This window comes from Carassius auratus, chromosome 47 (genome assembly GCF_003368295.1).
Source record: "Carassius auratus strain Wakin chromosome 47, ASM336829v1, whole genome shotgun sequence".
Classification (NCBI taxonomy): Eukaryota; Metazoa; Chordata; class Actinopteri; order Cypriniformes; family Cyprinidae; genus Carassius; species Carassius auratus.
In genome coordinates this window covers 11,370,202-11,394,123 of record NC_039289.1, presented here as the reverse complement: position 1 = coordinate 11,394,123, position 23,922 = coordinate 11,370,202, and the positions used below count along the sequence as shown (strand labels likewise).

Sequence of the window (23,922 nt, the reverse complement as noted above, 5' to 3'; positions counted from 1 at the left end):
TTACTTTCTCAAAAAAACTCATTTTGTATGATTTATAAGCGTTTTGAAAAATGGGGACATGGGTTATGTCCTCATAAGTCACCCTCTCCTTGTAACACCTGTGTCATACCCATGTCATTATACAGAGTTGTGTCCTGATATGTCACAAAAACATGCCCACACAAACACACACACACACACACACACAAACACACACACACACACACACACACACACACACACACACACACACACACACACACACACACACACACACACACACACACATATCTAGCTTCATTAGAGGGCACTCCATTCCAGACTCTTGCCACTTCACCCTGGACTTGCCTTGCCTTGCCTTGCCTTCTTGTTTGAGACCTTGGACTGTTTATTGGATATTTCCTTTGCCTTGCCCTGGATTGTACCTGTTTGCTGGTGTCTGACCCTGCCTATTTTGACCACTCTTGTCAATAAAAGCTGCATTTGGATTCCCAACAAGCATCCTCCTTGTCATGCTTCCAGTGTTACAGAACCATAGATAGATCTGAGGTGTGTTTCCCAAAAGCATCGTTAGGGAACTGCGGTTGTTAAATATTGAATTATAACGACATTGCTTGCGCCTTTTTTTTTTTTTTTGAAGAAGAAGAAGGGGCCACAGCAATACTATTCTGCTCAGGCCACCCATTTGGCAAGCACGAGCCTGGTTTGGTGTGTCAGGATTAGTTTTGCTTGGAATGCAGCATGAAACAGCACGGAATCCCATTTATTGTTTTCAAATTGAATTTATATTGATTGGAAAATTTAAATGACCAAACACGTGTGTGTGTGTGTGTGTGTGTGGAAAATTAGATGTTGCTAAAAATTGGTAAAAAATAAAATGCACAGAAAACACACATCTTATGACTGATAGATGTCACTTATTTAGAGTTGGAAAGCATAAAAACGTTAAATAAAGTTAATGTTTCTTTGTGTGTTTCACAGCTTAAGTATTTCAAAGTATTCTAAAGTATTTAGATTAAGTTCCTAAACCTGAGTAATCTAAATAAATACATTATTGATTACTTTTTAAAGTTTGTATTTTGTAATCTGTAGTGAAATACATTTTAAAAGTATCCTTCCCAGCCCTGTTCATTTACAGAAGTACATATTGTCACACTTCTCTAGTAAGTTTCGTCAGTGTGTGAAGATGCTGCAGGCCGTGGCACAGTGCAAATCCGTGAATGAGTGCTCTGACGTGAAGTAAACTTCAATGGATTTCCCATGCTGAGGGAGTGGGGAGCAAATAACACATTGTAGGCACCCTGTCATTTGGAACACAGTTCGTTCATGGAGCTCTCTTCTCACCAGCTGATTATCTCAATCAGGTGCATTAAATAAGAGAGACATGCAAAATATCCAGAGTTGGTTGTCGCCAGGAATGGAAATGAGAACCACTGACCTAAGTCATGATGTCAACTTCCTGGCACAAGAGTCCAAGAGAGCAGAGAAGCAGCTCTTTAAGCCAAAGGCCATTTCATATCGTCATGCCCAGTAAATGGATTACTTAAAGTGTGTCCGGGTGTGTGCTGAGAGCCATGCTGGGAAACCATCCTGTCCATCCTGTGTGCAGGCTCTTGGCAAGGCCTGAGTGCCCTCCGCCATCCCATTCTCAGAGAAAAACAAAAGCCAACTTCAAACTCCAAGGTGCCAACTCTGGACATCCCAACAGTCTGCTATTGTCAGTATCCTTAGGGATTTCCTGAGAAACTTCAGAAAATTGGAAAATTTACTACAAAAAAAGAACTTAAAATGGATAAGTGGCAATGACAAAAGCTTACTAGTAGGCGTCGAAAAAATCATGTGCTGCCTTTCAATGCTTTTTCTGGTTCTAGATGCAGTGAAAATACTGTAAAACACTCTCACCAAGTGAGGAACCGATCCAATCTGATACTGAAAATTCTGAGTATCTGCCGATACCGATCCAATCCGATACCTCCACAGTCTTTTTATTTTTATGTAGATTTTTTTTTACTTCTCTGTGTTTACCTGATCATTAATCACAATCTGCTAAATATACACAACTTCATTTTAATGAAAAAATATATAATCATAATCTATGTCAAAAATACCATTATAAACTGGGTTAACTCAGCATCAAAGGATACTCTAGATTCTAGAAAAATCACGGGTGCACAATCATTTTTCATAAAATCTACTGAAATATTTTATTTACAATAAGTCTAAAATCTGGTAAAATGTTACACATTCCTCTTTTTATATTGTTTTAAAATACATTTATGTAAACAAGTATATACATTTATATATAAATCTAAAAGACGTTCCTTGTACTTGAAGCTTATGTCACTAAAACAAATTCCTTGGCAATAAGCTCTTTCTGATTCTGATTTTAAATGTATAGCACAGTAATAAAGGCAGCAACATGTGATAGATAGGGCAGAACAAGAAAGAATATTAATCATTTTTGATTGCGCAGAAAAGTATTATAATACTAAAGTCGCCAATAAGGAGGGCAGCAGAGAGCGCTTATGCTTATGCTAAGAGTTCTTCTTAGTGAACCGGTTAAATAAAACGATTCGTAGCTCTTCCGATTGAATCAAACGATTTATTCGCGAACCGGACAACAATAGTACAAAGGGAAGAGATATTTATACATAGTGTATTAAATCTGTGCGTTAGTATAATTAACCTTTTCTTTAAACAGTATTAAAACTCAGTTACTGTGCTCTCTTGAAGAGAGTTTCATAGTTTTGACTGTAGTAACTGAACGCGACACGCAGTTTGATTGCGGAATGGAGGATGACAGAAAAACCACAGCGGAAAGAAGAGTTTAGGTGAACTTAAATTTAATGACTTCAGTATTATTCTGTACCTCACATGGAACTATGGAACAGCTTCAGAACACTTGAAATATGTCCACGAAAACATTTTGATGCTTTATAATGTTTTTGTGCCTTCTGTATGGCTCAACAATAAGACAGAACAGTACACGCACAATATCAGATTTGGATCGGTCTCGTCTGACCGATACCCGATCCGGAGAAAATGACAGTATCAGAGCCGATACCGAGCCTGAGTATCGGATCGATGCATCCCTATTTGAAAGACACAGTACAAAATGATTCTTACAATCCACCTTGTTAAGAAAATGAACCAAGAGTGTCTGATTTTACTTCTGGTGGGCCACCTTTCTACGGTTTAACACAAAAATACACCTAAACCAGCTAATTACATTGAAAGTAACCTGCAAGAATGAGGCCCTTCAGAATCAGACTTGGACACCCATACTTATAATTAGTTTGCTCAAATACAGCATCTCCGGTGATTACAGATGTTTCACAAAAAAAGTTTGCTGAAACCTACAGAAAGGCATCTGTTCCAACCAAAAACTTTCATGACAAAATGGCAACCAAGGATTTTAAGACCAAAACAATGTTGGTGCTGTCTTCAATTCAGTTAAAACGATGTTTTCATGGAAGACGAGGGAAATCGCTCTAAATCACATTAGCACCAGCCTTTTTTATGCTGAGAACATTTAAGAAACCAAGCGAGAATTCAAGACTGAGTTGTGTTCTTGTATTCTTCTTTTGTCCTGTTGTTTTTTTAGAGACACTTGACAACTGCAGGTGACCGAAATATCTGCAGCCTACAAAAAAGGAAGAAAAAATAGACCACAAAAGAGAAAGCCACAAACAAAAAGACATTGAGAGGCTAGAAAGAACAAGTAAGCGACTCTAAGACAGTATAGATGAGACGGGAAAGGGAGAGACAGATACTGGAACCATAAAAGCAAGAGCACATAGGAAAGAGGGTGGAGAGAGCAGACAGCAGCCATTGGACGAAAGGAGATAAATCCCCATGGCCAGATGGTGCTGGCACATTCACAGATTAGCAGTCCAGCTAAAGTCTGAAACTCACACACACACACACACACACACACACACACAAAGTTAACTTAAAAGGAACAAGTAAATGCTGTCAGGTACTCTAAATTGCATTAATGTTCGAAATAGCATTAGCAAATAAGACCTCACACATGAAAGTTCCTGTGGTGCATCCAGCAGCCGCTTGCATTCACTACAGGCAACAGGAAATTGAGTATGAATGGAATCATGCTGACCCAGCAGGGAGCAAATGCTCTTTACGACCTCTCTATCTTCCACACGAATTGTGTGTCAACATACCACTTTCCTCAGACCATCCATGTGTCTCCTATAACCCCCATCTGTCATCTCGGGATGAGTCTGTTTGTGCATGTATGTGTACGCTCATGTAGCTGATTCTAGGTGTGCCATTTCCTGTTTCGTTTTATTCATGGGAAAGATTGCTTTGAATGTATTATTTCAATAATTTAGACTGTCAGTGTCCTACAAAAACCTCACCACCATTGATCACTGGGGCCGCCAGTTACTTCTAATGTTATGTTAGCCTACAAAAATTCCCTTTTTTAGCCAAATGACCATTGTTGCTTAAAGTAGGAAATCGGGTTTGACACGGACTGGGGCTTTTGAAGCCATGTGCAGGAGCCTAGCAGTAGTGTTGTGGTTCAGACCAGCTCTATTGAGTCCAGGCCAAGACTAGGTTGAGTCAGAGTCAAGACCAAGACCAGAAGAGCGTTGAGTCTGAGTCACAACAGAGACCTGAATGGATTGATTCAAGCAGTGTATAAATATTACTTTGGGCTGAATGAAGCCTGGTGTCTCATGAACCTCTGCAGTCTTCACATACACTGAAGAATTGGTCTCAAGCTGGAGTTAGGACAAGTCCAAATGCTACCGAACCAGTGAAAGGACGAATATCACGAAAGTGTGGTCTTTGGCTAGTACTCGAATCCAGTCTTGAGAACTACAACCCTATCAGTTGACTCTGATTTTGATGTGGCTTGCTAAAAACACGTCCTCCTCCTCCACCACCTTGATTAAGGTTGCTAGCTCAAATGAGTAAAACTAACACACCACACCGACAACAGACATCAGACATAATCGTTGTTGTTTTTTTTCAGATCAATGTACTGCCGTGTATCAATGTATAGCGTGTTGCCATCTGTAGCCAGTGGCCTATGGTTGTTTTAGCTGAATGAACATGCTGAAATTGTATTTATCGGGTCGTCAAATCCTGCGAACTGACATACTGTAATGTGGTGATTGTTGCCATTGGTAAGCATCATGTCGGTTCAGTGTGAATGAGCCTTGAAAGAGTACAAGAGTAAAATACTCGTAGAAAATGGTGTAGCAGCAGGAATGGTCAGTAAAAGGTGTTAAGCAGTTTAGCAAAAGGTCAGCATTGCATGTTAATCGGAGACATGAGAAGGTATTTAAACACTGCACAAAATATCACTTTTTTTTCTAAAATGAAGTTAATTAAGCGATTAAAAAAATGGGACAGGTTTATATCCCCAAAGCTTGAGAGTCGAGTCCCCGGGCTACTCCTGTCTATTGCTGTCACATCAAACTCAGATATCACCAGCAGGCCACCCCAGGAAATAAGAATAGGGAGATGAAAAAGAGAGAGAGGGTACACATCAAACAACATGTCACAGCTGCCGAGCAGAGACAACAGGATTAAACTCTCCTTTTTTATCTCCATTGTCTACAGTTCTCCCTGTCTCTGCCTTACACCATTTCTTAACAAGGCACGGCATGATAAAGCTACATGCGATAAATCCTATCTTCTCCATTTACACTTGTTCATTTGGCAGGTACCTTTATCTGAAGTGACAAACAGTGCACTCACCATATACATTTAATCAACATACATCAACAACCTGCGACAGAGACAACCAAAGCTAGACATGAGAAACTGTTAGCTACTTGAGCTATTTTAACAGTATTTTGGTTTTATTTTGGCACCAAATAGCTACACGCTACACTTGCTGACCTTCTTCCTCCCTCATAAACAACACAGAGGAAACAGCTGTGAATAAGATATAACATGGCCCATTACAAGTGGCTTTGATCTCATCAGCATGAGCTCTATCATCAAATGTGGAAGAATGTTGGCAAGATTTGCACTAATGCCATTTGATGTTTGCTACTTTAGAGCATTAGCATCATTAGCACTGGCTCTGTGAACCCACGCTAGTCGCTTAGCGTCTCGTTTTACACAGTTTAGATCAGCTGATAAAAAGACATGAGCTCTGAAATTCTAATGGTGATCCTTTTAAGAGTGAGTGGATGGAGTGGTTTGTCGTGAAAAAAACCCTTGATTTAATTTGATGAACTGTTTGAAAACCAACCATATCTAGTGCTGCACAACAGGAAGTCATGAAGATATTGGAATTATTGGTACTTTACAGATAACAGCTTTTAAAATTACAACTTTAAACCACCCTTTCCCTGAATGTGGAAAACAGCCATGTATTGCAAGAGATTGCAAGATCCTAGAATTTTTTTTTTATATATATAACAGTCTAAAAGGGAGCTGATTGTTTAGCTAACCAGTAAGGTACAGTACACAAGCCTAACTTCTGTAAAGTATTTAGTCAGATATACAGTAAAAGCCTTGACATAAGCAATGCAGCAACATCTCACATCTCATTAGTTCAAGTGTTCGCATTTAATTTAGGTTTGGAGTTCACTGTGTAGTGTTTACACTATAGTGTTAAGTTTTCACCCTTTCTAAATTAAGAAACAGAATTTAATGGGCTTTATGTATAGATAAATGACAAATAAATCCTCATATGAAATCTGTACATTAGGTGCTGTACTGTAAAGTAGTGTAGCCTAACTGGCCTGCCACTGTTAGTAAAAAAAGCGTGTTTGTCTTTGTGAGTTCAACACCCATTCTGTGGTCAACAGAGTCACACACACATACACACACACGCACAATTAAACATACTTAGAAAATAAACTTTTTTTAATTATATACTGTATATATATATATATATATATATATATATATATATATATATATATATATATATATATATATATATATACCTTGCAAGTTTTAATTCTAAATGTAAATTTGCATACAAACTCCATAGACTTTACAGAGAAAAGTCCACACTTAGCTGAACATAAAATTGTTTATCCACATTGTTCCCATTAAAGAACCCGGCAGTAATCAATATTACCGTCTAAACATTTACCAGGGCTCCCACTGCTCGGGAAATATGAAGTTTGCCCCCTTGCCAGGAAAGAGACAAATGTGCCCAGACGTCTCCCATGGACTAATAACTCTGTCCTCCTGCTAATGTAAAAATATATTAAACACACACATTTTAAGGCACACACAAATACACACACACACACACACACACACACACACAGACACACACACTCATTCCTTCAGCTGATCAACTATGCAAGTTATTTTCCCAAGACAATGCATGTGTGGGGTGAATTATTCAGTTTTTTACTGGTTGGATTGACTAGACTTTAGCTAGAAAGGTTTATTTCACACAATGTAAAGTCATTATCTGGGTCATTAACATGACAAGCCTATCCAGTGAGCAATGCTTTGTGTAACAAAAAATAAATAAAACAGGTCAGATTTTGGAGGTGGAGGGGGGAGTTAATGTCTGTTCTGATGCTAAAAATTCAGCAAGATCGGCCATTACAAACAGACCCATGAAGAACTACTTTGATTTCTTTAATTAGTAGGTATTTAGCACTTTATAGACTTAAAGCAGGCAGAATCTGCAGACATTTAACGTTTTTGATAAAATGTTTTTGTTGTTTACATTTTATTTTGACTTTATTTGAACAGGGATATACTAGAGATATGCAGATATGCAAAAAATGATGTTAAACTTTGGGTAGCTCAATCAACGCCATGGGCAGATTACTGTAAAAATCTTTAAAATGTAGCAGTGTCCACTTTGCTGATGAAATCACTATATAAGCTTCTGGCTAGAGATCCAACTTAGCATAAGGCTACGGCATGCAGCTTATTGTGATTAATTAATAATTGGAGCTATATATAATACCTCAAGAGGTCTGACTGGGCAGCTTTGAGAGTATTCATGTTGACAATCACTAGGCAGAACATAAAGCAACCTGCATGCTAACCCAGCTAACAAAAATATGTTTTGCTAGCATTCTCAGTGAGTTCTCTGAGCGTTCAAAACATCTAGTTTTTTAAATGGCTTTGGTTATATACAAATGTAAAGGGAAAAATTCAATTTTACAATTCTGAAGGGACTATAGGAATGTTCCTTTTGAATATTCTCTGAACATTCTGAAACTTAACAACTTAAAAAAAAAGCCTTTCAGCTACATTTTAGAAAAACATGATGTATAACACTAATCAAGAATTCTATTAATGTTACTGAAAATCTCATTGATCCAGTGAGATTAAACAATGAGGGAGCCATATATTTGCAAATGCAGTCTGTGTTCTTTTAGCGCAATATATCCACCTTATTTTAGAACGATAAAACTGAATTATGATAAAAAGGTAAATGTTATCAGGAGGCAAATAAGTGATATCACACTAAAATACCACATTCAATAGTTGAACAATTTCGCTACTAAATGTGTTCTGATTGGCTGTAATAGTGTCATAAGGACTAGTTAGCTAGTCAGCTTAAATGACTAGATTGGATAATGCAAGAGTCTGATAAGAATTCGTGTTAGCACATCCTATACCGATGGGACTGGAGACTCTGTTGACCACAGAATGGGTGTTGCATTCGCGGAAGACAAACACATACAAAAAAAAACTGAACTCCATATGAACCGTGGCGCTTTTGATGCAATGTACTGGAAGCAGAATTATAAAAACATATCTGCTAGCTGCAGGAATTCACATAGATGGCGCGTGGGAAGTCAACGTGTGCACATATGAACACTCACCTCGCATTAGTGCGGTAAGAAAATGATGCGTGCACTTCACCATTGTCGAACCTTAACGGCGCATTAGCACATACGAGGTAAAAACATTCATAGCGCTGCTCCATTAGCATGCAGACAGCTGGGAATTGGGTCAAAGTAATTGCCCATCAGTGCAAACGTAAGAAGGGGAAAAGGGACAGAGTGGGCGAGAAAAATATACATTTTTAAAATGTAGGAAATGTGAGAATGACATGGGGGTGGGACAGGAAACAAACTTCACAAAGAAATGATGGCACAAATGTGACAAGAGTCCACAAGAGGAGGATTTCAAGAGATAAAACAACAGACTAAATTAAGATGAGGCATGTACTCGGCTCGTTCATAATTTAAGATAATTTGAAGGCTTAGTGGCTGACGTTGGCTTTTCAGTATGCTTCTATTTATTTAATGTTGCTAAGACTGCTACTCAAGATCTAAACTCAGCCGTCCACAGTCTGTTCTCTCGTCAATGAGCATATTGCCAAATGTCAAATTGGCAAGTTCTAATCACGTTGGTCGGTCTGATTATTTAGCTAGCATTTTGTCATTCTAGATATCTATCCATCATTTTTTTTTTCATTCTGTATAACCATTTGCCTATCTATTGTTTTGTTATTCTATATATACATCCAACTAATATTTTGTTAGCCTATATATCCATCCAACTATCTATCATTTTGTATTAACTTAGCTATTAATTTACAAATCCTTCTTTTAAGAAAGGAATATATTCCGGCCCTCCATATAGTGAAATTCTAAATAGCACTTTAGCATTATTTGTGCTTGGTAATGATTATTTTAAAATAAACTGCTAAAATCCATTTGGCCCCAAAGAGGGAATGGAAGTGCAGTTTTATGTCACCACTAAGAGCTGTTTTACTCCAGCCTCCAGCCATGTGACCTCACAAACACACACACACACACACACACACACAGAGGCGAGGCAGACACACACATACACATGTCAGCTGTAGTGAACATGGCATACACTGTCTCCATTAACAAAGTCATTGAGGGCTAATCAATAGGCAGTGAGGCCTTTCAGAAGACAAAAGTGTTTCGTTCTAAAAGCTGACTTCGGCTTTCTATTTTGGGCTTAGGGAAAAGGGCAGGCTGGCAAATCGTAGTCGAGAAAAAAAAATTCTGTGGACTAACCATCAGCACTTTCAGGATGCTCTAGTGAGAGTGATATGGTTGAGAGAACAGGTTTGGGGGACTTTTTATAGCACTTTCCTACCTGTCATATAATAAAGGTTAGAGTAAATGGCACACTTCTATTTTTAGGTTTTCCTGTGTTTTTGACCATTGACCATGAGTACTGAAAAATGGTTATAAAATGTATTTAAAATGTTTTAAAATATGAAAACTATTTTGGAGTAGAGCTACAAATCTGTATTCTCCATAGGAATTTTATCTTATAATGATAAAATAGGCAAAAAAATTCTAAAGACTTTCATTGAAGGAGAGTTGTCTACAGATCAGAATACTGCCTGCCTTGGAATGGCAACCACCTAGAAACACCCTAGCAACCACAAAGCACTAAAAAACATTCAGAACACCTTAGCAACCACAGAGTAATGGCTTTGTAACCACATCCACACCCACAATCCAAATTAGCCCTGTTTTACACTTCTGAAACAACTTTTCTTTTCCAGTGACATCATCAAGGCCGCTTAATTTTAGCTCCTCCCCTCAAACCACCTGCCTCCAGTATTGTATGTATTTGCCTACTTTGTTTCAATCCAATCAGTTCCTGATTAAAATTAAGCCAAGCCTACAGTTTAGTTTCACTCAAAAATATATCAAATTAAACTGCCATCTCCAAAAAATTATAAATATCCAAGCAACGTTCAATGGATTCCCAATCTTTTGCAGGCAAGTGTGATACATCACAAATAGTAGTAAAATATCCCAATCCCTCAAGCTAATCTACATTTGTTCTACAACACAAGGGCTGTAGACTTGTGACTCACCTGCTCGACATCGACTTGCTTACTAAACCATACTAATTGCTGACTGTGCCAACAGGGTTGTTATGGTAATGCTGGAATCTCTGCGGTAGAGTTCTGCAGACCGGCTTCCGTTTCACAGTGGTTGCCATAACAACAACGGAACTCTCAGACAGAATCCCACAGTGTTTAGGGCCCTTGTGCCGGCCTTGTCTACAAGAGGGAAAGGCACATCCTTATGGGAAAGAGATCATTTCAATCACAAACACAAAAGTTGTACTGTACTTGGTTCTGCAAATAAGCCATTTTAAAGGACACTGGAGAATTGAAACAGAAAAATACAGATTCAATGTCTTGAAATCATCCATAATGGACTCCATACACTGCTACAACAAGCTAAATAAAAATTCCTTGGAAGATAACAGGCAATTCAAAGCTTTCGTTTATGTGGGGATAAGTGGCGATCAAAGGGCGACTAAATAAACCTCCACGAAGACACCAAAACTAAAGCCTCGAACACAAAGCATCAGCTCAGTTTGTTGGCAAACTCTCACAGTTTGTAGCAGAACTCACTGATTAGCACTAGTGCTACCCGTCAATGGGAAGAATCAATTGAGGATGGTAAACAGCAAGAGAGAGACTGTTTGACTAGAGGGAAGCCTGTGAAGAAAAGGCACCTGGAATTTACTTTAAATCAGGGAAATACTGATGCAAGGTAAATGTTTGATTTGAGACCTACCTGAGTGACTGAAAGAGAGCTAATCAAGTTTATTCAGCTAGCAAAATCAGGGATCCTATTGCGATAGCGCCGGAATGTTTTACTAATGACCTGCCGGCAGCTCAGTCGGGTTCATTCAGGAGCGGCCAGAGGAAAAGGTAAATAGGATGATTCCGACGCGCCACTTTCATGGCGATTATGTCGCTATTGACATGGGATTTCGACAAGAGGATGTGTTTGAAGGAATATCTAAGCGAGGATTTGCTGACTGCGTCTTGGGTGTTAGAAAACCGTGGTAAACCTATTTGCTGCCAGAGCAGCTCAGGTATCAATCCGTTTGTGTTGAACAATAGATCTGTGTTCAGCACCTTGGACAGCGACTCCTCTAAAACCACTTGCTCTGTTGCTACTTTTTAGGATATCTTAATTAATTAATTAATGCTTGGGACTAGTGATTTAAATGCAATTAAAACACGTTCTAACTACCGAAAAAAATTCCTAGTTCCTAATCTGCATTACAAACAATACTTTTTCAGTGACATCACCAAGGCTGCTTATTTTTTAGCTCCTCCCCTTCAACCACCTCCATCCATCTTTATTCTGGTACATATGACACGTCCGATTTTTAAGACTCAATCAAATCCTGACTGCTTTATTAAGCTGTGCCCTACTTTTTTCATTGTATATGTTATCTAGTTTCACTAAGAAATATTTCACATTAAATTGGGTTGCAGACATGGTTTTATGTAGACATACAATAAATAAAGGAAACACAGACTTCTTTTCCTGTCTTTGATGTTTTAAATGAAAAAAATTCAGTACTCAGTATTTTCAGTACTGAGAAAAAAAGGGTTGAAATGAATGCATATAATACACATGCATCAATGTTGCAATGTTTGGGGTCAGTAAGACTTTTTGGCTTAAAAAAAAAATCTTATGGTCACTAAGGCTGCACTAATTTGACCAAAAATACATTACAAATCGAAATAATGTGAAATATATATATATATATATATATATATATATATATATATATATATATATATATATATATATATTATTATTATTATTATTTTTTTTAATAACTATTTGAATATATTTTACAGCATCATACTCCAGTTTTCAGTGTCACGTGATCATACAGAAATCATTCTAACATGCTAACAAATATTTATAAGTCGTTTACATTATCAGTGTTGAAAACAGTGCATCTTAATATTTTTGGTAGAAAGAAACCATGATGCATTTTTTTTCAGGATTTGATTAGTAGAAATATAAAAATAAGAGCATTTATTTGAAATAGAATTGTTTGTAACAATGTCATCTTTATCATCACGTTTGATCAATTTGCTGAATAAAAGTTATAAATCTCTTTAAAAAAAAGAAAAAAATGAAATCCTATTTACCCCAAACTTTTGAATGGCACTATAGAATATGTAATTATGTAGAACAGCTATTCTAAAAATTTAATGAAATATAAATGTACAAAATAATGCGGAAACACTAACAAAAGGCAAACATTAATCATATCCACATAAAACCCATTAGACCCAGGCAAGCTGGACTAAAGCCACAGGCTGACCATAAGACTTCATTAAGAATGAAGCTTTTAAATGCCCTATCAAAGACAAAATAAGAGTAATGATCAGGAGCTGACCGTTATATATATATATATATTGACATTTATTGCATCTAGTAGTAGTATTCAGTAGGGTAGTGCATAGAGGAAGCTCACAATATAAAGCGTGTTTGAGTTTGTATGCGGCTCAGGATGACAGGGCTTGTGTGCCAATTCTACTCCCCCAGCAAGCTTCCCTTCCCAAATGTTCACGTCTGCTTGCATTGCAACAGTGACATTTGTGAACGAACATGTGAGCAAGCCCCCTCTGGTTAAGGATGGCTGTAAACGGTTTGGTGGAGGTATCGACTGCTGACATCTCCTGTGTCTTGTGTCTTGTTATTCCCTTCTCCGCATGCTTCTTTCTCCTTTTGTTCCAGTCTTGCTGCTTTTCAGCAAAGTCACACATTTTGGAGATGCATGAGGGGTGAAAAGGTTCCAGAAGTTTCAAAAGAGATGCATGTTATACATCAAGACACCAGTACGAACAGCAAAATCCATTCACTGAGATATGTGATACTGAGATCTTCCTCATTAAATCAGAAATGTGTTTAACTAGCCTGAACAAAACTCAAATGTAGTAGACAATTCATACTAATAAACTCAGATTTCACTCTCAGTAGTCAGATTTGAGGTATCAGCTTTAACAAACATTGCTACAACTAACTGCAGTCTAAACTGTGACAGGCTCCCAAACAAACCAACATTCCACCTTCTAGTTTATCAACATAACTATGGGAAATTGGTAGGAATAGCAAAAAATAGTCTATATCCCACAATTACATCACTAAGACTGTGTTCTCCCAAATTAATTATTCGATTTGGACTAATTAAGTTTTTCTAGTTTAAAATTGAATGTGTTTAAACATGTTTCTATGCATTTGCTAGCCACCTGACACCTGCTAACCCCTAAGTGTCAATATTCTGGTCTCAGTTACATGGAAATCTATGTGAATCATCACCAATTTTATCATCCACCCGGTGAAAAAAATCAACCTTAATATGCCCCATGGTTTGAGGCATCAGCCTTAGCAAATCGCTGATAACCGACTAGAGTCTGAAATGTGACGGTCTGCCAACAACTAACTTTCCAGTTTCTACCTCTTGAATAAAAGTTTGTCAAGAGAACAGTGGGAATTGTTAAAATACAATGGCACTGAGACTGTTCTTTCAATTTAGCAATTTGCATAGTTAGCCTAAACAAGTTTGGAGCTGGTTTTGTTCAGCTATATTACATGTTAGCATGTATTAGCATATTGCTATGCATTTGCTAGCCATCTAACACCTACTAAACCCCCCCAAAAAATAAATGTTGAGTTCAATATTGTGATTCCATCGCCTATTTTATCGTAACTTTAAGTCTGAACACTTAGAAATACTTGAGCTCACCAAAACAAGCCATGATTTGAGGCATCAGCCTTAGCAAACATCGCTAATAGCTAACTCCAGGCTGAAATGTGACAGTCTTGTACACAAACAAACTTTCCACCACCTACTTTTTGAATAAAAGCCATAGTGCCTCCAGAACACCTCCATCAACATTTCTGAAATACTGAGCACTCTTTTCCTGTCATAGGCGAGTGTGATGGCTCATAACTGTGCTTAATGATCTACTGAACAACAATGGACACCCTCCTTCTCACCCCGTCTCTTTGACAGCCCACAATCACATCCTTCTGTAATATTCTAATTGAGCGCAGCTTCTTCGGTAAGCTAAGATGAATATTCAGTGGCGAATATCCAAAGCGTCCCTAGTCCCTAGCCTCAGCATGAGGCTGGATCTAATAGCCGTCCATCCAGTACAGATTAAATTAGGGGACATAATAGTTCCCCCATCTGCCTGTTAATGCCTTCCTTTAACTGAGCTACAGATGACAAACAAATCTCAGAAGCGACTGGAAGAGCGCTATTAACACTATCGCATCTATCAACACATGCTAAGTGCTATTGTTTTAAACTCTTGACTTATGACTTTGCCGAACTTCCAAACTCTTGATTTTAGATATCTTGAGAGCAGGAAGCCCGAAATGGCAGAATATGAGGCAATTAAAAAATCTGGTCGCTATACTGCTGAGTCCTGAGAACATTGACCTTCAATGGAGAACTCAATGGAGTCATTTTTTATCATTAAATACGTTTTACACAACTAAGTAGTATGTTGGGGGGGGGGGTGTAATAATTATGTACACCATGAAATAAAGATAGCAGTTACATCAGCAGGCCATAAAAATAGTCTGCTTAGTTTAATAAGGAGCGTGTCACGTCACGGAGGCAGCCATTTTGAAACCACATGACCAGCTTGACTTTTGTATCTTGGTAAACCCGTATAATTGGTTGCTTCTGCTTACAGAATAAATTGTTTATGTCTCATTGCAAAAGGCGCATTTATGCAATGGCATCAGCATCAGCAGCTGAAACTTTAACATGATGCTACATCCACACCACTAGGTGTCAGTAGGAGTTCACGATGACAACCAGCATGGTCAGTGCAACGTAAATGAAAAATGACTTAATGCATCCTAAAGCGAATAAAAAGTTAAGCTTTGCATGATGAAACCTGTTTACCATACACTGAACAAATGTTTAACCAATACAAAGCACTTTAAATGATCTTTTATGCTGATATTTGTTCTAAACAACTTCTAGCACTTACATTCAGTTTCTTTACACATTGTTTTTTTTTTTTTTTTTTTTTTCAAGCATTAAACAACAACATGCTATAATGTTGGAATTCAGATAAACCAACATAAACACATCCCTCATTCAATGCAGCATTAGTGCTGCCATTTGCCATGCCCCAAGGATATAGCATTACACAAAGCCAGATCAAAATGGGTTAGACATCACCTTAGGGCTGCACAATTCATCTAATTTCCAATCGCGATTACAAATATGGATTTGTTAATAGCTGCAATTAATAGTTAAAAGTCCCTTTATGTTATCCTGCGTGCTTAAAATGAGTTTTTTTCTTTGTACGTTTATACGTTATTTCCCCATTATTTTAATTTTAGTTTTAGTATAACACTATAATAGCATTCATATTTTTTTTTTTTTTTTTTTTTTTTATAATTTAAAGAAGAAACCGATCCGATGTATAGTTGACATTTGAGGGTTAATACTATAGAAAAGCACTAAAGGTATTTCAGTTAAGAGTGTTTTCAGCTTTTTTATTTTCATATAAAAATAAGGCAGTTTCATTAGACAATGGTATAGACATCATTCAATGTAAATTTTGATTATTGTAATTAATAATCGCAATTACAATTTCAAGGGAATAATTGACAATTATGATTTTGATCATAATCGTGCAGCCCTACATCATCTCTAGGCATTACGGGGAAATTGGTTTCTTTAACCATCAAATTAAGCACTCTGGCCCTCTTACAGTAGATTTCCATCTTATTATCTCCATTATATCAACAATGATATGTATGACTTATGCAGAGGAAGCAGGGCTGGATAGTGAAGTAAAATGAAGCCATACTTTGGTATCCTTGTCCTCATAATCAGAGGTGGAATTGTTTTATATGTGGCATAAATCATCATCTCAAATACCATAATTTCCTTTACAACCTCAAAATGTTCTGTATCTATACTGATATAACCTGTTCAAGTCCCAAACAATCCAAATTTGCCATCAAATATCTGAAGCAGTTCACCACAGGATCCAGTGAATGGGTGCCGTCAGGATGAGAGTCCAAAAAGCTGATAAAAAACACTGCAATATTCCACAAGTAATCCACACCACTTACTCCAGTCCATCAATCAATGACTTGTGAAGTGAAAAGCTGCATGTTTGTAAAAAAAACAAAAAACAAAAAACAAAAAAAAAACAAAGCCATCATTAAGGCGTTTTAAATTTAAACGTTTGCTTCTTTTCTCCAAAATAAATCCATAATCCTTAACAACACTTTATCCAATGAAAAGGTCTGTCTACTGTTGTCTCTCACATCAAAATCAATCCACGTGATTGTTTAGAAATATTTTGGACTGTTTTACTTGTAAACAGTGTTTTATTTGTGCAGATTTCTCTCCTGATTCAGAAAACACATTTTCACTGGAGAAAGCAATATTATGGACCTATTGTTGATAGATTTGTTTCTTATAAAAACACAGCTTTTCACTTCATAAGATGTTGACTGGTGGACTGGACTGGTGTGGATTACTTGTGGATTATTGTGATGTTTTTATCAGCTGTTTGGACTCTCATTCTGACGGCACCCATTCTCTTGCCTTATGGTTTTACATTTACATTTAGCAAATTTTGACTGAACTATTAATTTAATATAAAAGCAACATTACTATCAAACCACTATTGATTCAACAAGTTTTCTACAGTATAATTGGAGATGAGGAGGAAAAATGGCCTTCATTGATGTGAACTGTGTGGTGCATTAGCAGGCTGTGGGGTTAGCATCACATTCAACATGTCCATTGCATCACAAAGACCCATTCACACAGAGCCGGCGTGAATAGCTGTTTTTCAACGGCGTGCCAGAATCTCAGGGGGGTCGGCCTTTTGGAGCACATCCATGAGTTACCACCTTCTGCTGGGTCGGAATGTAAAACTCCCTTCCTTTTGACAGATCTGCTTTCCTCGGATGACAAACAGTTGGTCTGTTCCTGTAAGTTTATAATTCTGTAGCTCTTAAAATATAATCGTTAAAACTAAAGCAGATGTCAGGTGCCAGTGATGACAAATGGGCTTTATCTAAGGTTCTATGACTCCCTGGGGAGAAATGTGAAGTTTGACTTTGACTGCTTTTCCCTTACTTGCAAACAAGATGGACTGGCACTGCATTTACATTTTCATCTCTTCATCATTCAAGTGTGATTTTTCATTTTAGGGACACTTTTGACAACTAGAAACCTTGAAAAGTATAACTTAAAACTTGTATTTTGGTATATCCTGTGGTCGTAACAATGTCATTTCAGTATTATTTGATTTTTTTTATTTTTTATTTTGGATAAAATATTTTTTTCAATCACCTTTGTATTCAGAATATATAAATATATACATACAGTATATGTATTTATTTTCAGACATTAAAACCATGACATGTTTAACCAACAACTGTTAACACTACTGGTTTGTTATAATGACAGAGGCCTATATTTTAATAAATGTGAAACTATAAAAAGCTCATGCAGATTAATGTCCTCTTATATGTTACATTTGAAATATCGCATTTTAAAATTGCATTTTCAAAATACCCGAATATAAGAAAAATGCAGTTGTTCTATGAAATGCTTTTTTTAATTGTTATACAAATGGTAACATAGTATTTTAGACGATTAAGTGTTTGCACACTCTTTAAAGAATTAAAAATGTATTAAGGCTTCTTCTCTAGAACCATTCTTAGAGACAGAAAAGTTGCACTAAAGAGTCTCCCATATATGAGTAATTAAAGTTTGAAGCAACTAAAAAGGCTTCAAATCACCAACGCCACAACAACAACAACAAAAGCCAGCAAATAGCATCTTGCAAACATATATACTAGTGAAGGATGCCATTTTGTATCGTGACTCACGCGAGCACGGGAAGTGCACCACCAGGACTGAGTCAAGTTACACAACGATGCATCTCATTAATCTGCATTCATCTGACCCGACGTGACCGCTATATTGTACACGACCAAGCACACACCCTGCTCTCTCTGAAATGGTGACTCATCAGGGCCTTATGAGGCCGATAATTCGAAATTCCCAATTTACTGCAGCAACGTTCCCTTCTTTAATAATCCATACAGGGCTTTTTCCTTCAGTTGGAGGTATATCAATACGCTCTGTGTTTGAATTAGCTTCTGTGTGCACATGAAGCTTGTCTGGATCTGTCAGGCACAGTAGGGGAGCTGAACTGGCATTTCACGCACCGCCGTGACACTTTCAGAGTAAAACGGTGACCGATGCACATGCTGACACAGTGCATTTGCTGTCCATTTGTCCCAGACGCGTATGTTCTCTCAGAAGATGATTTTTGGGTGGATGATGAGTGTTAGACCTCAATATCAGATGGTTTCCACCTGTTGGAGACGCACTGCTCGCATCGCCCCCTGTCGGTCGAGTTTATACCGTCAACACTAGCGGTGTACACCACTGTAACATCACGTTAGTATTCAACAGTCGTGCAGAACGATTCACATGACGAATTAAACACACTTTATGACAAAAAAGACAGGTAAAAGTGTTAAATTCACTAAAACGGGTCAAGTATTTCTCCTCAGAATTAACATTGCATGGTAACATCATCTGGTTTTATATATCCTTTGCCTTCTTCTTGCTTAGAATGATTCATAAGCCACATAAAACATATATGGAATTAGTTTAGTTTAGCTTAACTCGTATATTTATATCAATACACATTATTTTCAACTCACCCACGCCGATTTTCTCGTCCTCGGTCGGTGTCCACATGATCCCGGTAAAATAACCAAGGTATTAGAAGAGTTTCGGTTAAATGTCATGTACGGTGACACATGAATTAAAGTTGAAGCAGACGGTCAGACGTGTTTGTCTCACAGTCGTGTGTCTCATCACACAGACGTGCTTCACGCGTCAGCTCCGCGCGCGTCGGGGATCTCGCGCTATGGATGCGGCGGCGCAGCAGCATCTGAGGATGGAGACGCTCGTGTATTTATTTCACCGACTCGGTCAGTCGTGATTTGCCGCCGGAATCCAACAAACAAGAAGAGGACAAGCTAACCTTGAGCGTTTCTCGAGTCGCGTGCGCGCGCGGCGCTCTTTTACGCGTACTCGACGCGATTTTCCGTGATTTGACGGGGTGAACGGGGAACCTCTTCAGCGCCGGTGCTGCGCCATCTTCATCTCTCCGTCCGTCCGCCGTCACATGACGCAGAGTGTCGCTCTTTACCGGGACACGCGCTTTAGCGTAGCGTTACACGCTCGACAGAGCGCGCGCGGGGTTCGTGTTTGAGTTATTAGGATCGTGCAGTTTAAAACAGTTGACAGGCATTTCACAGTAGTTTTCATGCTGCACTGTATACATAGTAAGCACCATGAGACAAACAAACAATATGTATGGAAAACAGTCTTTCAGTTTTATAGGCTAGTTTTCTGTAAAATTATAATTATTGCGCAGTTAAGAGGCTTCACCAATGTTTGTCGTTTGGTTTAATAAATTATGTATTCATGTAATCAAAATGTTTATTTGTTTCGTCTGTTTGTTTGTTGTTTGTAAGTACCACAGAAATGGTAAAAGCAAACGCTTAAATTGTAAAAAAAAAAAAAGAACAATAATAATAATAATTATAATTATAATTATTTAAAAAAACAACAGTTTTTGACCTCATATCTGAGATGATTAAAGCAGCGGGAGTGACCAAAAATAGTCTGGTAAAAAAAAAAAAAAAAAAAAATCCTTAAAGACACAAAGTATTTATAGTTAGTCCTTCTATCGTATCTATCGCTACAACACGTTACCAAACATTCGGTTTTCATTGCAGTGTAAACGCAACATAATCCGTAGCCACTTTGGGATTTTGACGTGAATTATAGATTAAGGGTCATATTTTGTATTATGTGTAATCTATGGTTGGTTAGACTGAATCTCTCTGAATGTTGGTTAGCCATCACACAAAGTGTTGACTATAATTACTTGGGCATAATGACGTTGCCAGACCATATTGTCTTTCTGCAGAGGTAAGTGTGCCGGGGGAGCTCTCGCGCTACTCATTACGATTTCAGTGCCTGCTGATGGTTAAAAGACAGCAGAGTGTAGAAAAACTGCTAAAGACAGCACTTACACTCTTCTTTATGACCTCAGAGATTATATTAGAAGCCAAACCTCTCGCTTTGCTTATTCTTGTGTCGTTTTTCTTCATTCTTCTTTACAGACTTCTACAGTACATTCAGGAGATATGAACTCAAACTGTCCTGAATAAAGATGCTCCTGCAGAGGAATATGAGCAGGATATGAGCAGGTGAAGAGAGACACAGGGGGTGAAGAACCGCTTTTCTCATCTCATTTACTCAAGCATTCATTTAGAGACAACAGACTGAGTGTGCATATTCTTATTATGTGCAAGTCTCTCACATGAATGTGCATTTTATAGCCTCAGCATAAAACACAGCATCTTTGAAATCTAACATTTGATAAAATAATGCACATTTGGGGCAGAAGTTTTTATAAACTTAAACAAAATATATAAATTATATTATAATTAGTACTCTATATTCTATTATCTAAATTTGTATGATTATATATATATATATATATATATATATATATATATATATATATATATATATATATATATATATACATACATTCATACAATTGATTTATATACATAACAATATATAAGCATAATTAAAATGTATTAATTATATAGTTGTTGTATTAGTTATATGTAATATTTAGAATATTATTTGTTATATAACTGTATTATTGTATTAATATATATTAATTATAAAGATGCCCACATAAGATTAAAAAAGCACGATTAAATGCATCATGATGCTCCATAAGCCACTTATATTATTCATTTATTATATGAAATATATATGTAAAATTACAATTAATATGGTACATATTACAAATAATTATACTGCGCATTACATTTAACACTTACATATTTATAATATTTATTCAATTTTAGATTTACCATATTAATTGTAATATAGATAGATAGATAGATATTACAATGACTTATATAAAATAAATTATAAGTAATTATAATATGAATATGAATATTCATTTATAAATATTAAAATTCTAAATATGAATTATTAATTCTAAAATATAAATGGTAAACTAAGATTAAAAAAGCACAACTCTATTTACCATGATATTCCAACTTGTGTTGTTGTTGTTGTTGTTGTTGTTTTTGAAGCATAAACTGGATTTCATTGTTTATTGTTGGATGTAAAGGTGATTGTCTATAACACCTCGATCCAGCGGGAACTGAATAAACATTCCGGACATGAGGTAACCATGGCGATGTGAACAGCAACCTGCCGCATGTTCACTGGCAGCTTATAATGGTCACTGTGAGTGTTGTGGATTCTCCTGACCTGCTGAACAATCTTAATCAAACTCAGAAGCTCATCTATTCATTCCATATGGAATCCAAATGCTTAAACAGCTTATATATATATAAGTATGTATATATATAAAGATATACCAAAATATTCCAGTGTGATAAATAAAATATCATATGGAGCACTGTATGAAGTGAAGGGAGTTTCTATTTGTCACTCTGGCTGGCTGTGATTCAAAAGACTTGTGTCTAGTGAAACACGAACATCACTGAGGCATCACGATTCAGTGGAGAATTCTCCAGAAGAAAGCAGTTTGCTCAGTCTGAGTTAAAACTATCAAACACCTCCTTCTCTTCTCTGTGTCATGAGGACTCGTGTCTGTGGCTGCATCTGGGACATTGTAGACGGTTATTATTTTTATTTTTCCGGAAATCTTCAAAGATTAGATTAGATTTGTTTTGAGAAGGAGATTTCAGATTCGAAAGATGTTTAATCAAAGAGATTTTTGCTTGGATTCTGTGCAGGGTGTAATCCAACAACGCAGTCTTTCAGACAAAAGTGCACAAGAATATATGTTTAAATAATCACCATCTTTCCATGTTTAAAAACACATTCATGCTGTTTAAATATAAACATTGATTTGTTTAAACATAAAGTTTCACCCATACAAACATTACAATAAATAAACCATGGGTAAATAAATAAAGGAATACATGCATTAATATATTTATAAATAAAACACGAAAGATTAGAAAGTACAAATAAGTAAGTATTAAAAAGTAAATAAATAAATAAAACTCTGATGTTTCACTAAATACTGTCCTGGACATATTTCATGTAAATACCATTTTCTTGATTAAAATTTCTACAAGAGTTTAGTGGCATCATGTGGTAGAGATATGAATAGCAATAAAAATGTGTCAATGGAATAAATTATTGTGATCAAGAACCAATGGTGTTCATTTTAGCACCTAAAAGTAACAAAAGTATACCTTTTAAAAAGGTAACAGCTTTAATAATAATTTTGAAAGATCCTGGCCGTGTTTAGGACTTGTTGTTCTGTATTTTCTTCTAAAGGATCTGTAGTTTTTTTTTGTCTTTTTATCTTTAATCATTTCTGTCTGTTCTCAAAAGTGTGGCACATTTTAGTGAGGACTGTCTTGTGAATCTGTTACAATCTAAGGCAAGCTCTGCAAACAAACATGAGGAGTTCTACACTGAGGGTAAAACTGCAGTGGAACCAACAGAAAATAATGAATAGAGTGTATGAATAGAAATCCTAGACGCATGACAGAAACACTATGCAGAAATCATAGAGACACTGTGATTTAATAACCTTTTATTTACCCAATTTTACATCTTCGTTATTTCTTACCTGATATATACAGACAAAGGTTAGAATTCAGTAATCAGTTTACATGTTTGGTAATATTGACATGATTTGCTTCTAATGTTGTTCCTCTCATCTCCTGTGTCTCTTTAGGACCCAGTTCAAATCACTGGTGGCGTTGGAGGCTCTGTTATATTACCAGGTTCATACAAGGAAAAGGAGCTAAAGCCAGAAGAAATTCATGTGTTTTGGAGATGCAATAATAGCATGGTTGTTTATGATATTGAAAATGGCATTCCCTCAAGAAAAGGCCAGGACATAATGTTCAAATGTCAAATAGAAAGTTTTCCCACAGAGTATGGGAATGGAAACCTCTCATCTGAATTTCACAGAAGCAGGCCAATTTTACTGCTTTGTCCCACTTGTGGATGAGGAACACAAACTTACACTGAGTCAAAGATGTGGAGACTTGAGTTTTCTTCCAAGGAAGTATGGCCAGAGGGTAGGTACATTTT

At 36.9% G+C, this 23,922-nt stretch overlaps 1 protein-coding gene across 12 annotated transcripts in view; it reads right to left on the bottom strand.

Annotated features, from left to right (window-relative positions):
- LOC113065108 (dedicator of cytokinesis protein 3-like) overlaps nucleotides 1-19,952 on the bottom strand; it is a 166,227-nt gene extending 146,275 nt beyond the window's left edge. For 5 of the 12 annotated variants that reach the window (XM_026236291.1, XM_026236296.1, XM_026236293.1 and 2 more), the window contains exon 1: nucleotides 19,455-19,951. In XM_026236291.1, the coding sequence (XP_026092076.1) occupies nucleotides 19,455-19,491 (37 nt within the window). In that variant the 5' untranslated portion in view covers nucleotides 19,492-19,951. Of the gene's footprint in view, nucleotides 1-19,454 lie in introns of all 12 variants that reach the window. The other 7 variants (XM_026236298.1, XM_026236299.1, XM_026236297.1 and 4 more) reach the window with 3 other exon arrangements.
- Nucleotides 19,953-23,922: the final 3,970 nt, after the last annotated feature.